We start from the raw sequence: 16,142 nt of genomic DNA, 5'->3' as shown, positions 1-16,142 counted from the left end.
TCATATCTATCTATCTATCTATCTATCTCATATCTATCTATCTATCTATCTCATATCTATCTCTCTCATATCTATCTATCTATCTCCTATCTATCTATCTATCTATCTATCTATCTATCTAATATCTATCTATCTATCTATCTATCTAATATCTATCTATCTATCTAATATCTATCTGTCTATCTATCTCATATCTATCTATCTATCTATCTATCTATCTATCTCATATCTATCTATCTATCTCCTATCTATCTCATATCTATCTATCTCCTATCTATCTATCTATCTATCTATCTATCTATCTCCTATCTATTTTATATCTATCTATCTATCTATCTATCTCATATCTATCTATCTATCTCCTATCTATCTATCTATCTATCTATCTATCTCCTATCTATCTATCTATCTAATATCTATCTATCTATCTAATATCTATCTGTCTATCTATCTATCTATCTCATATTTATCTATCTCCTATCTATCTCATATCTATCTATCTCATATCTATCTATCTATCTATCTATCTATCTATCTCATATCTATCTATCTATCTATCTATCTATCTATCTATCTATCTATCTCATATCTATCTATCTATCTATCTATCTATCTCATATCTATCTATCTATCTATCTATCTATCTATATCTATCTATCTCATATCTATCTATCTCATATCTATCTATCCATCTATCTCAGGGATGGCCAACCAGGGCTCTCCAGCTGTTGCAAAACTACAACTCCCAGCATGCCCAGACTGTCTACAGCAGGGCATGGTGGGAGTTGTAGTTTTACAACAGCTGGAGAGCCATAGGTTGGCCATGCCTGGTCTATATCTATCTATCTTTCTGAGTAAATTCTAGCACATATCTACACTCGCTCACAGCAGGCATAGATTTTCTTTTGTAAAAGTTGCACCACATTCAGATGTCTGGCGCATTTTACTCCAGCATACAGTCTTAGTAAACCCCCCTCTATCTATGCAGGGGATTTGGAGCTCTGTATCAGAAAATCAGAACTCCAACCGTTATAAAGATATATTAAGAAATAGAATTTTGGACATTTTTGTATAAGAAAATAAAAAATGCAATTATGGGTGATAACCTTCAGTGTCCGCGATGTGCTGCACAATATCTCTAAAAATATCATTAAACACTACAAATATCCAATATAAAGTCCAATTACCGCTAATAATCTGATGACCTTTACGTTGCAGGCTGGTCAGAGCGGGCGTGCTGGACTGGGGCCAGTCAGATTTTAAGAAATGGATCCTCGCCCACCCGGGACAGGTCATTCTTGTAGTGGTACGTGTCAGTGATGTCGGTGGAGGCTTCTGTGCCGCAGCTTTTGGATTTTATGTAAATAAAATAATAATAATATATTTTGTCTTCCATTACATCACCATTTTCAAGATCTCCGTTTGCTATCAGTGAATGGAAAGATTTTTGTTTACATTCCAAAGCTGTAAATCGATGCACGGCTTCGTTCACATCTGCGCCAGCCTTTCTGTTCTGTTCTAGGAACGGAAAATTCACAAAAATGGCAGCGGGGATCCACCATAAGGCAGAAACTAAAGTCACCCAGCGGTCCGTTGGGTTTCCATAAGAGAAAATAGCGCAGCATGACGAGTTTTGTCTACCTTTTTTCCCTAATAGAGCCTATGATGCAGATGTGAGCATAGCCTAAGAGTGTCTTCTGCTCTGGTGGGCCCTGGGCGTACAGTGCAATGGCTGACATGTAATGCTATGTTTCTCCTGCAGGGGTCACCACAGGGGAAATGTAAGGTCAGACTCAGCTGGAGGTCAGAAATGCTGTTTTATAATATGTAAATGAGCTTCTAGGTGCAATGAGGGCAGTGACATTGCACCCAGTGTCTCTGCTCCCTATCTCCTATGCCGTGGGACTGCATGCGCTGTACAGGGATGGGGACCGCCATTCGCGGCTCCTGTGTTGCTCGTCTCAGTGGAGCAGCCGTCATGCATATCTCCACCGGCCCCATTCATCTCGATGGGAAAAGCCATTTAAAGGGAGCGGTTTGAATAATATAATTTCATTATGGAATTGATGTATATATATGATTTTCTAGTAGATTTTCCCTTTAGTAGATGTTTATTCTATTAAAAAAAAAGATATTGTCACTAAGATGTTCCTGTCTTTATTTCAGAGTCAGATAATGTTCAGTAAGGACTGTCTTAAAGGTTTCGATAGTGCGGATCCAGAGACTGAGCTGAAAACCATCCTTTCCAACCTGGAGAAGCGTCTTGGAGAACTGGCAGAACTGGCTGTAGAGGTTCCTCTGCTCCACCAGAAGAGAACCCTGGAGGCTCTGCTCATCCTCTATGTGCACTGCAGAGACGTCCTCACCGAATTATTGAGGAACAAGGTGTTTACCGCTCAAGACTTTGAATGGACAAGGTGGGTCTCTCCCCATTCATGTTCTTCTTGCCATTGATCTTTTTAAACATAGCATTTTAGAAATGTTTTGAACCTTCACAGAGTGATACTCAAACAGCGGGTCACAGCAATGATAGGAGTGTTTTTTTGTTGGGCCTGGTTTAAATAAAAGGACTTGGCTAAATATATTCAAATCTCCTCACCATAATAATATCAGACCCCAGACCAGACCCCTTGTATTAATATCAGACCCCAGACCAGACCCCCTGTATTAATTTCAGACATCAGTCCCTTGTTTGAATATTTAACCTCAGAACAGACCCCCCTATACCTCAGTCTGGGTTCATTTATTAATATCAGCACCCCAGACCAGACACCAATACCAGTATCAGTCCCCAGACCAGTTACCAATATTATCAGTCCCCAGACCAGACACCAATACCAGTATCAGTCCCCAGACCAGTTACCAATACTATCAGTCTCCAGACCAGTAACCAATATTATTAGTCCCCAGACCAGTTACCAATATTATCAGTCCCCAGACCAGACACCAATATTATCAGTCCCCAGACCAGACACCAATATTATCAGTCCCCAGAGCAGACACCAATATTATCAGTTCCCAGACCGGACACCAATATTATCAGTCCCCAGACCGGACACCAATATTATCAGTCCCCAGACCAGACACCAATATTATCAGTCCCCAGACCGGACACCAATATTATCAGTCCCCAGACCAGTTACCAATATTATCAGTCCCCAGACCAGACACCAATATTATCAGTCCCCAGATCACACTCCAATATTATCAGTCCCCAGACCAGACACCAATATTATCAGTCCCCAGATCACACTCCAATATTATCAGTCCCCAGACCAGACACCAATATTATCAGTCCCCAGACCAGTTACCAATATTATCAGTCCCCAGACCAGACACCAATATTATCAGTCCCCAGACCAGACACCAATATTATCAGTCCCCAGACCAGACACCAATATTATCAGTCCCCAGATCACACTCCAATATTATCAGTCCCCAGACCAGTTACCAATATTATCAGTCCCCAGACCAGACACCAATATTATCAGTCCCCAGATCACACTCCAATATTATCAGTCCCCAGACCAGACACCAATATTATCAGTCCCCAGACCAGACACCAATATTATCAGTCCCCAGACCAGTTACCAATATTATCAGTCCCCAGACCAGTTACCAATATTATCAGTCCCCAGACCAGACACCAATTTTATCAGTCCCCAGATCACACTCCAATATTATCAGTCCCCAGACCAGTTACCAATATTATCAGTCCCCAGACCAGACACCAATATTATCAGTCCCCAGACCAGACACCAATATTATCAGTCCCCAGACCGGACACCAATATTATCAGTCCCTAGATCGGACCCCTATGTTAATCAGTCGCCATACCAGAAGCATCCCCAGACCAGACTCTTATATTATCACCATGCTCCAGACTCATGACCTCATTAAGGCCCCAGACTCTATATTACTGGGTGAGGGAGGCTAAAATAGAGTGGCTCCTAGTAAACCCAAGTGAGTTGACATGTCTGCCTACTGGGTCTGTGCATGGGAAATAAGCAGCCACCCCCCACTTCACCCAGTGATGTCAGCTGGTTGTCTTTAGACGAGCAAACATCATTGACCAAAGGAAGCAGAGGAGCACCTTGGTGGACAGATAAGCAAACTGAAATGTAAGGAGGTCCGCATGGGGAGATACTTTATAGTAAGAGGGTCATGAAATTACATAGGACATGGCGTAGAGACATCAGTACAGACATTAACCAGCGAGAGTAACATGGCTCCTGCATTCATGGTAGACTAAGATGGAGCCAGTCAATAGGATTTCCAAACTGCACATCCCCTTTAAGAAAGAAATAATGGGTTTGAGTCAAATTTCCTACTTGCATAAGTAAACATTAAAGGGCTACCAGTTAGTGAAGCGGCGTTCTCCTTTAAGCTTGGTTGGGTGTTTACTCCTTGCACTTTCCCTACGTCTTACTTGCTAACATCCACCATACAGGAGAATAGCTCCTGGTGTCCGCCTGTCACTTACCAGTTCATTCCCGGAGATAACGAGCTGCAGAACTAATGACCACCCCTGGTTCATCTCCATCCAGGGAACATCGAGTTCATTTCTAGATACGCTCACTATAACGCCTCTCTTCTCTCATCGGCTCGCCTTTATATTAGACCCTGGTGAAAATGAAATTCCTCTTTGTCATATTATTTTTATCTTATTACCGTGGAACGCTAATGGTTTTGGGGACTGAGTGACATGACGGGTTTATTAGCCTCTGCAGTCCCGTGGACGGGATAAGTGATCAGAAATTAACAGTAAGAGATGTTTATACAGTCCTTATGTAGGTACAGATAGTACTGCCTATAAATGATGTAGGTACAGATAGTACTGCCTATAAATGATGTAGGTACAGATAGTACTACCTATAAATGATGTAGGTACAGATAGTACTGCCTATAAATGATGTAGGTACAGATAGTACTGCCTATAAATGATGTAGATACAGATAGTACTGCCTATAAATGATGTAGATACAGATAGTACTGCCTATAAATGATGTAGATACAGATAGTACTGCCTATAAATGATGTAGATACAGATAGTACTGCCTATAAATGATGTAGATACAGATAGTACTGCCTATAAATGATGTAGATACAGATAGTACTGCCTATAAATGATGTAGATACAGATAGTACTGCCTATAAATGATGTAGGTACAGATAGTACTGCCTATAAATGATGTAGGTACAGATAGTACTGCCTATAAATGATGTAGGTACAGATAGTACTGCCTATAAATGATGTAGGTACAGATAGTACTGCCTATAAATGATGTAGATACAGATAGTACTGCCTATAAATGATGTAGATACAGATAGTACTGCCTATAAATGATGTAGGTACAGATAGTACTGCCTATAAATGATGTAGGTACAGATAGTACTGCCTATAAATGATGTAGGTACAGATAGTACTGCCTATAAATGATGTAGGTGTATATAGTACTGCCTATAAATGATGTAGGTACAGATAGTACTACCTATAAATGATGTAGGTGAATATAGTACTGCCTATAAATGATGTAGATACAGATAGTACTGCCTATAAATGATGTAGGTACAGATAGTACTGCCTATAAATGATGTAGGTACAGATAGTACTGCCTATAAATGATGTAGATACAGATAGTACTGCCTATAAATGATGTAGGTACAGATAGTACTGCCTATAAATGATGTAGATACAGATAGTACTGCCTATAAATGATGTAGGTGTATATAGTACTGCCTATAAATGATGTAGGTACAGATATTACACCGCCACACAGTGCAACATAATCCGTTTTTACAGTTCCATACCATTCAAGAACACAAAATGCTGCTCGATCTGGGGCCACCAGACACTCATCTGCCTCATTTTGTAGAATATTTTATTTTAGAAACTCAGCTGTCCACTTCATTGCCTGGCTTCCACAGTGCACAGGTAGTTTACGATTTGGACACCCCTACCCCCTTACTGTTGTGGGTCCTCGAGCACCATCTGACTGCCCAATCACATCTAGATTTCATGAAAAATTGAATATTCATCTTCTAGTTTGTGATCTCAGTGGCCATCATTTCCTATCTGGCTTCTCTGTGTGTAAACTCCTGCATTCATTTGCTTCCTGCAGTCTTTCACAAGAAAGGTTGCCACAGGAATCACCACAAAAAAAAAAGATGGGGGTAGGACTATTTGGTCCTATGTCATTTACAGGACAGGGAGGCAGTACTATCTGTACTTGCAACATCTAAAGGGAGAGACAGGGAGGCAGTACTATCTGTACTTGCAACATCTAAAGGGAGAGACAGGGAGGCAGTACTATCTGTACCTACATCATTGACAGAGAGAGACAGGGAGGCAGTACTATCTGTACCTACATCATTGACAGAGAGAGACAGGGAGGCAGTACAATCTGTACCTACATCATTTATAGGCAAAGACAGGGAGGTAGTAGTATCTGTACCATCATAATTTACAGAGAGAGACAGGGAGGCAGTACTATCTGTTCTTGCATCATTTACAGGGAAAAAAGACAGGGAGGCAGTACTATCTGTACTTGCATCATTTACAGGGAGAGACAGGGAGGCAGTACTATCTGTACCTACATCATTTACAGGGAGAGACAGGGAGGCAGCACTATCTGTATCTACATCATTTACAGGAGGAGACAGGGAGGCAGTACTATCTGTATCTACATCATTTACAGGAGGAGACGGGGAGGCAGTACTATCTGTACCTACATCATTTACAGGAGGAGACAGGGAGACAGTACTATCTGTACCTACATCATTTACAGGAGGAGACAGGGAGACAGTACTATCTGTACCTACATCATTTACAGGAGGAGACAGGGAGGCAGTACTACTCGTACCTACATTATGTACAAGGAGAGACAGGGAGGCAGTACTATCTGTACCTACATCATTTACAGGGTAATACATGGAGACAGTACTATCTCTACCTGCATCATTTACAGGGAGGCAGTACTATCTGTACCTACATCATAGACAGGGAGGCAGTACTATCTCTACCTGCATCATTTACAGGGAGGCAGTACTATCTGTACCTACATCATATACATGCAGATCATGCATCTAGATTTCAGATTGTTTGCATATTCTTGTATAAGTTGCAGTAGATGCCACAATGTAAGGTCCTCCTCTTTGTTGCAGGCAGCTTCGATATGAATGGAACAAACAGAATAACTCCTGCTACGTGGTACAGGCCGGGGCCTCCTTCATGTATGGTTATGAGTATCTGGGCTGTTCTTCTCGTCTGGTCATAACACCCCTCACTGACCGATGCTGGTTGACATTGACTGGAGCTCTGGATCTGCATCTTGGGGGATCTCCGGCAGGACCAGCTGGTACCGGAAAGACTGAAACTGTCAAAGATCTAGCCAAAGTAATTTTCCTGCTGATATAGTGTGAGATTAAATCATGCTGCTTAAAATGGGTCATTGGGGTGATATTGGCAGATCACTGACCCCAAATCACTGCTGTCCAATATGGAAAGGGATTTTCTTTACAAAAAATATTCTGACTCCACATTATGCCGTGTCCTGTGTAAACACTTGCCCTGCACCGACATATCATCCTTGGCCTGTGAAGCAGAATAGTGAGTGCAGCTCTGAGGTATAATATAGGATGTAACTCAGGATCAGTACAGGATAAGTAATGTAAAGTCTGTACACAGTGACTCCACCAGCAGAATAGTGAGTGCAGCTCTGGAGTATAATACAGGATGTAACTCAGGATCAGTACAGGATAAGTAATGTATGTACACAGTGACTCCACCAGCAGAATAGTGAGTGCAGCTCTGGAGTATAATACAGGATGTAATGCAGGATCAGTACAGGATAAGTAATGTATGTACACAGTGACTGCACCAGCAGAATAGTGAGTGCATCTCTGGAGTATAATACAGGATGTAACTCAGGATCAGTACAGGATAAGTAATGTAATGTATGTACACAGTGACTGCACCAGCAGAATAGTGAGTGCAGCTCTGGAGTATAATACAGGATGTAACTCAGGATCAGTACAGGAGAAGTAATGTATGTACACAGTGACTGCACCAGCAGAATAGTGAGTGCAGCTCTGGAGTATAATACAGGATGTAACTCAGGATCAGTACAGGATAAGTAATGTATGTACACAGTGACTGCACCAGCAGAATAGTGAGTGCAGCTCTGGGGTATAATACAGGATGTAATTCAGGATCAGTAATGTAATGTATGTACACAGTGACCCCACCAGCAGAATAGTGAGTGCAGCTCTGGAGTATAATACAGGATGTAACTCAGGGTCAGTACAGGATAAGTAATGTAATGTATGTACACAGTGACTCCACCAGCAGAATAGTGAGTGCAGCTCTGGAGTATAATACAGGATGTAACTCAGGATCAGTACAGGATAAGTAATGTATGTACACAGTGACTGCACCAGCAGAATAGTGAGTGCAGCTCTGGGGTATAATACAGGATGTAATTCAGGATCAGTAATGTAATGTATGTACACAGTGACCCCACCAGCAGAATAGTGAGTGCAGCTCTGGAGTATAATACAGGATGTAACTCAGGATCAGTACAGGATAAGTAATGTAATGTATGTACACAGTGACTGCACCAGCAGAGTAGTGAGTGCAGCTCTGGAGTATAATACAGGATGTAACTCAGGATCAGTACAGGATAAGTAATGTATGTACACAGTGACTCCACCAGCAGAATAGTGAGTGTAGCTCTGGAGTATAATACAGGATGTAATATGATTTGTTTGAATATGGCTGAGCTAAATTTATATTTTTAAAGTATGCCTCCTCGGCTCCTAAAAATATTCAGCCTTTACCAAAAACCTGGATTAAGGTTGGTGGAAGCCCCTGGGGATATTGCATTGATGGGCCCCGACCCCACCTCTTTGGTCTGGGACGTACCACACGTAGAGGAGTGTGCACATGGCCCGCTCCACTAAAGTCTATGGCAGATCAGTAGATAGCAGCTCACTTAGAGGTCAAACCTGAGGGCACGTCCACTTGTCCGTTGGTTGTTGGCTGGATGCAATGACCACATGGCCATCAGGGATGGTGGATGCTGTAGGCCCTCTGGGTCACAAAAGCGATGGAGGCCCCAAGGGATGTGTTCCATGTGTCCTACCTAGAGTAACACCCTGGATATACTGGGTGTTTATCAGAAGACTTACCAGATGGCCCTGCATTCACATAATGCGCAGCCATGCGGCGACACAGGGTCTTCGTTTTGGCAGCACAGATTGATAGATTGTTGACTGTCCCAGGTTAGTCATGGATATGAGCCCAGTAGATCACTAAGATGATTGTCACATTGACTCATCCATCATATTTGACTCTATTATAACTGGTCGTCATGTCTTTATACTTATACTGTATGGTAATTCTATAATACATTTATTATATTCTTCCCCTTCTACTCTCAGGCTTTAGGAAAACAGTGCGTGGTCTTCAACTGCTCAGAAAGCCTGGACTACAAGGTGATTTGATTCCCATTCCAGACTATTCATGGTGTGGTTTCTCACTGGGGTAACTGGTCACACAAGTCATTGGTTTCCAATCATCTTACTTGCTCTTATCTGCCCAGAAATGTTTCCTAAGAAATAGAATAGAAATTAGAAAAATAACTATCCAAAATTATTTTCTGCTTGAAATTGCAAAAACCAACAATGAACAAAACGTGCACCAAATTTACAGTACAATACAGGATAAGACATGTAATGTATGTACACAGTGACTCCACCAGCAGAATAGTGAGTGCAGCTCTGGAGTATAATACAGGATGTAACTCAGGATCAGTACAGGATAAGTAATGTAATGTATGTACACAGTGACTCCACCAGCAGAATAGTGAGTGCAGCTCTGGAGTATAATACAGGATGTAACTCAGGATCAGTACAGGATAAGTAATGTAATGTATGTACACAGTGACTGCACCAGCAGAATAGTGAGTGCAGCTCTGGAGTATAATACAGGATGTAACTCAGGATCAGTACAGGATAAGTAATGTATGTACACAGTGACTGCACCAGCAGAATAGTGAGTGCAGCTCTGGAGTATAATACAGGATGTAACTCAGGATCAGTACAGGATAAGTAATGTATGTACACAGTGACTGCACCAGCAGAATAGTGAGTGCAGCTCTGGAGTATAATACAGGATGTAACTCAGGATCAGTACAGGATAAGTAATGTATGTACACAGTGACTCCACCAGCAGAATAGTGAGTGCAGCTCTGGAGTATAATACAGGATGTAACTCAGGATCAGTACAGGATAAGTAATGTATGTACACAGTGACTGCACCAGCAGAATAGTGAGTACAGCTCTGGAGTATAATACAGGATGTAACTCAGGATCAGTACAGGATAAGTAATGTATGTACACAGTGACTGCACCAGCAGAATAGTGAGTGCAGCTCTGGAGTATAATACAGGATGTAACTCAGGATCAGTACAGGATAAGTAATGTAATGTATGTACACAGTGACTGCACCAGCAGAATAGTGAGTGCAGCTCTGGAGTATAATACAGGATGTAACTCAGGTTCAGTACAGAATAAGTAATGTAATGTATGTACACAGTGACTCCACCAGCAGACTAGTGAGTGCAGCTCTGGAGTATAATACAGGACGTAACTCAGGGTCAGTGCAGGATAAGTAATGTATGTACACAGTGACTCCACCAGCAGAATAGTGAGTGCAGCTCTGGATTATAATACAGGACGTAACTCAGGATCAGTACAGGATAAGTAATGTATGTACACAGTGACTCCACCAGCAGAATAGTGAGTGCAGCTCTGGAGTATAACACAGGATGTAACTCAGGTTCAGTACAGAATAAGTAATGTAATGTATGTACACAGTGACTCCACCAGCAGACTAGTGAGTGCAGCTCTGGAGTATAATACAGGACCTAACTCAGGATCAGTGCAGGATAAGTAATGTATGTACACAGTGACTCCACCAGCAGAATAGTGAGTGCAGCTCTGGATTATAATACAGGACGTAACTCAGGATCAGTGCAGGATAAGTAATGTATGTACACAGTGACTCCACCAGCAGAATAGTGAGTGCAGCTCTGGAGTATAATACAGGATGTAACTCAGGATCAGTACAGGATAAGTAATGTAATGTATGTACACAGTGACTCCACCAGCAGAATAGTGAGTACAGCTCTGGAGTATAATACAGGATGTAACTCAGGGTCAGTACAGGATAAGTAATGTAATGTATGTACACAGTAACTGCACCAGCAGAATAGTGAGTACAGCTCTGGAGTATAATACAGGATGCAACTCAGGATCAGTACAGGATAAGTAATGTATGTACACAGTGACTCCACCAGCAGAATAGTGAGTGCAGCTCTGGAGTATAATACAGGATGTAACTCAGGATCAGTACAGGATAAGTAATGTAATGTATGTACACAGTGACCCCACCAGCAGAATAGTGAGTGCAGCTCTGGAGTATAATACAGGATGTAACTCAGGATCAGTACAGGATAAGTCATGTAATGTATGTACACAGTGACTCCACCAGCAGAATAGTGAGTGCAGCTCTGGAGTATAACACAGGATGTAACTCAGGTTCAGTACAGAATAAGTAATGTAATGTATGTACACAGTGACTCCACCAGCAGAATAGTGAGTGCAGCTCTGGATTATAATACAGGACGTAACTCAGGATCAGTGCAGGATAAGTAATGTATGTACACAGTGACTCCACCAGCAGAATAGTGAGTGCAGCTCTGGAGTATAATACAGGATGTAACTCAGGATCAGTACAGGATAAGTAATGTAATGTATGTACACAGTGACCCCACCAGCAGAATAGTGAGTACAGCTCTGGAGTATAATACAGGATGTAACTCAGGATTAGTACAGGATAAGTAATGTATGTACACAGTGACTCCACCAGCAGAATAGTGAGTGCAGCTCTGGAGTATAATACAGGATGTAACTCAGGATCAGTACAGGATAAGTAATGTATGTATACAGTGACTCCACCAGCAGAATAGTGAGTACAGCTCTGGAGTATAATACAGGATGTAACTCAGGATCAGTACAGGATAAGTAATGTAATGTATGTACACAGTGACTCCACCAGCAGAATAGTGAGTTCAGCTCTGGAGCATAATACAGGATGTAACTCAGGATCAGTACAGGATAAGTAATGTAATGTATGTACACAGTGACTCCACCAGCAGAATAGTGAGTGCAGCTCTGGAGTATAATACAGGATGTAACTCAGGATCAGTACAGGATAAGTAATGTAATGTATGTACACAGTGACCCCACCAGCAGAATAGTGAGTGCAGCTCTGGAGTATAATACAGGATGTAACTCAGGATCAGTACAGGATAAGTAATGTAATGTATATACACAGTGACCCCACCAGCAGAATAGTGAGTACAGCTCTGGAGTATAATACAGGATGTAACTCAGGATCAGTACAGGATAAGTAATGTATGTACACAGTGACTCCACCAGCAGAATAGTGAGTGCAGCTCTGGAGTATAATACAGGATGTAACTCAGGATCAGTGCAGGATAAGTAATGTATGTACACAGTGACTCCACCAGCAGAATAGTGAGTGCAGCTCTGGAGTATAATACAGGATGTAACTCTGGATCAGTACAGGATAAGTAATGTAATGTATGTACACAGTGACTCCACCAGCAGAATAGTGAGTGCAGCTCTGGAGTATAATACAGGATGTAACTCAGGATCAGTACAGGATAAGTAATGTATGTACACAGTGACTCCACCAGCAGAATAGTGAGTGCAGCTCTGGAGTATAATACAGGATGTAACTCAGCATCAGTACAGGATAAGTAATGTAATGTATGTACACAGTGACTCCACCAGCAGAATAGTGAGTGCAGCTCTGGAGTATAACACAGGATGTAACTCAGGTTCAGTACAGGATAAGTAATGTAATGTATGTACACAGTGACTGCACCAGCAGAATAGTGAGTGCAGCTCTGGAGTATAATACAGGATGTAACTCAGGATCAGTACAGGAGAAGTAATGTATGTACACAGTGACTGCACCAGCAGAATAGTGAGTGCAGCTCTGGAGTATAATACAGGATGTAACTCAGGATCAGTACAGGATAAGTAATGTATGTACACAGTGACTGCACCAGCAGAATAGTGAGTGCAGCTCTGGAGTATAATACAGGATGTAACTCGGGATCAGTACAGGATAAGTAATGTATGTACAAAGTAGCACAGATATAGAGTACAGTAGATTAATTCTATATATTAACACTGACATTATGGCCTAATGTGGACTATTAATATACAGCGGTAGTGTGATAGTAATACCTAGTCTTGTATTTCAGATGATGGGGAAGTTTTTCTCTGGAATGGCTCAGTCTGGAGCTTGGTGCTGTTTTGATGAGTTTAACCGTATTGATATTGAAGTTCTCTCAGTAATTGCCTCTCAGATACATGCCATCAAAACAGCAAAGGACAGCCAAGCCATAAGGTACTGTATGCACATAATCCTTTATGACTGCGATATTTCATCTAGCAGCATAGAGGAGAGAACGCACTGTAGCAAAGATTTAAATGGACCTTCTGTTGTAATAGCCAGTTTTGCCACCCAGAACAGAAGAACTTGATGTTTGACTTTAGTGCTAATCATAAATTTTGGGCCAATTTCTCTCCCCCTTGTTTGCTAGCAGTGCAGTTCCTCAGGGGCGGAGACTACTGTACAGGTTCTCATGCATCTTTATGCAATAATGTAGTGTTTTATTTATGGTATATATCCAGGGCATATTCTCAGCTCTTCTAGGAAGCAGTGGTACTCCCCAATCATCATTTTTTAAACCATGATCATTTGCCAAATCAATGTATATTTCTTTAGTTCCAGTATCAGACTGTTTAGTAATCCGGCACTTCCTATCTAGATGACCATCCTCTAGACAGAAGTGGTTACAGGAGATATACATTTCCTTCTTGTATGGACAGAGCGGTGCTTGTATTATCATTTTAGATTATTCCAATCTGCAGGAAGTGATTACAGCCCCTCCCCCAGAGACCAGGGCAGGGTAGCTGCATTCAGAGCCTTATCCCACCATCCTGACTTATCCAGGCCTCCAGCAGTTCAGTTAAGCTGTCCTTAAATGTATTGTTCTCTAAATGATACTACTCTGCTCATTCTGCATCAGCCTACACAGCGAAGCTAACAAGGGTGCTGCCGAAAATGTCAGTCTATTGTGACTGCTCTAGCGGCCAATGTGAAAACTGGAATAGTTCAAGCTTTAGTCACATAAAAATGAAAGCAGAGTGATGCAGCTGTCATTAAATGCCTTGACCTCTAATAATAATGACACAACTCTGTTTGTTCTGCTCCATTCTGCACAGAAAAGGTGACAAGTGAGCTGCAAAAAGTCTGTCTTTTGTAACTGCTTTAGTGGCCAAGTTGAAAACTGGAATATTTCAGATTTTTTTATATATATATATGAATCGTCACATAAAAACAATGTGGTAATTAAAACCTGATTTTAAATATTCAGTAGTTCTCTGGCGACACATGCTGTTCAAGCAGAAAGCTGTGCAAGTCAAAGAGCAGAATCAAGAGATATCTTCATTTCTCTGCTTTCTGTATAGTATATTTGGCAGAGACATTGAGTAGTACAGAGTCGTGTAGGGTGTGCATACTTTTGCAACCCAGTTTCCTGTTGTCCAGTGCATCTAAAGGTAAAAATAATAACGCTTTGTGTACACAGCTACTATGCGTCTCCATGATTACAGACTACAAAATACGTGCATGTCTTGGTGCACTACCTCCGCCAATCCCCCCCCCCCACTACCTCCGCCAATCCCCCCCCACCTCGAGATGTAAGCCCGTAGTTCATGTCTGCAAGGCCAGACTACAAAGGTTTGCTTGTCTTTCGCTTGTAGGCAAGAATTTTTAAATTTTTTATTGTTGATGCACTTGAGCAATACAAAAAAGGCTTACAAAAGTATTCACGCCCTTTATTATTTAACACTTTTACTTGTGGGTCTTATGGCAAAAATTATTAATACGTTCCTGCTGGGGTTTTTCTGCTGAAATGATCATGAACTAATGTTTTATGTAGGTTTGTATTTGAGGGAAGAGAGATCCGTCTAAATATGTCCTGCGGAGTCTTCATTACCATGAATCCCAGGTAGGTACAGAGATGACGTTTTTGTTTCCTGACATACAGAATATGAAATGTTCTTCTCAATAAATTATACATTTAGGAGGAAAATTCTGCTTTAACAAGTGTGGGGGGGGGACTGCCCGCCCGCCCCCAGGTAGTCTTTTTGGGTTCTTCATGACCCCCCTTTGTTTAAGTCACGTGTTTGGATCAGATCTACACGTGCCGCTGCCTCAAACAGAACATAGCACATAATACATCCAGAATATAGGAGTGGGTAGAAGGCACCTCTATTTAAAGCCACGTCTTCTCCTTCTTGTGGCTGACTTTTTATGGAACTTGCAGAAGTTCTCAGTTTAATCTCTGATGATTTATATCCACCTCTTTCACTATAGAAGGTCTGAGATTAGGCACCAAACAAATTTCACTTTGTACATGAACTACAGAAAATTTGCAAATGGTGGTCTAGGGTAGTGAAGGGTTAAGGTCAACTTCCCTGGTGATCTAGGGCAGTGTTTCCCAACCAGTGTGCCTCCAGCTGTTGCAAAACTACCACTCCCAGCATGCCTGGACAGCCTTTGGCTGTCTGGGCATGCTGGGAGTGGTAGTTTTGCAACAGCTGGAGGCACACTGGTTGGGAAACACTGATCTAGGGGAGTACACAGCTTATTTCTTGGGGTTATTTGCAATGTCCTAATGTGTAAAAGTGTGTCGTCACAGACTTGGGGCTAATATGATGTCGTCATTTATTTGGGTTAGGGTGTACTTGACTTAGAATCGCAGGGCTTGGGTACTGGCCGAGTGCACGACGTTTGTGGATGCGGACCCATTCACTCGGGTGGAACTTAAACTGTCTCCCCATTTAATTTTCAAATATTTGGGGGGACATGGAGTTATCATCGGCTTAGGTGGTGGTCTTTATTAGTGGACAGGTTAATTTCAGTTTCACTAGTGATCTAGGGCAGTGGAGGGGTTAATATCCACTTCTCTGGT

At 41.8% G+C, this 16,142-nt stretch overlaps 1 protein-coding gene across 1 annotated transcript in view; it reads left to right on the top strand.

The window, feature by feature from the left end:
* The window catches only part of DNAH14 (dynein axonemal heavy chain 14), a 176,164-nt gene that overhangs the window by 70,516 nt on the left and 89,506 nt on the right, over positions 1 to 16,142 (top strand). Inside the window, 6 exon segments of the mRNA XM_044291995.1 lie at positions 1,219 to 1,306; positions 2,167 to 2,417; positions 7,165 to 7,396; positions 9,442 to 9,495; positions 13,362 to 13,507; positions 15,108 to 15,176. Coding sequence (XP_044147930.1) covers positions 1,219 to 1,306; positions 2,167 to 2,417; positions 7,165 to 7,396; positions 9,442 to 9,495; positions 13,362 to 13,507; positions 15,108 to 15,176 — 840 coding nt within the window.

The sequence above is a fragment of the Bufo gargarizans genome, chromosome 4, assembly GCF_014858855.1.
Source record: "Bufo gargarizans isolate SCDJY-AF-19 chromosome 4, ASM1485885v1, whole genome shotgun sequence".
NCBI classification, from domain to species: domain Eukaryota; kingdom Metazoa; phylum Chordata; class Amphibia; order Anura; family Bufonidae; genus Bufo; species Bufo gargarizans.
Note: the sequence above shows the minus strand (reverse complement) of the source record. Positions and strands in the feature narration are given on the sequence as shown.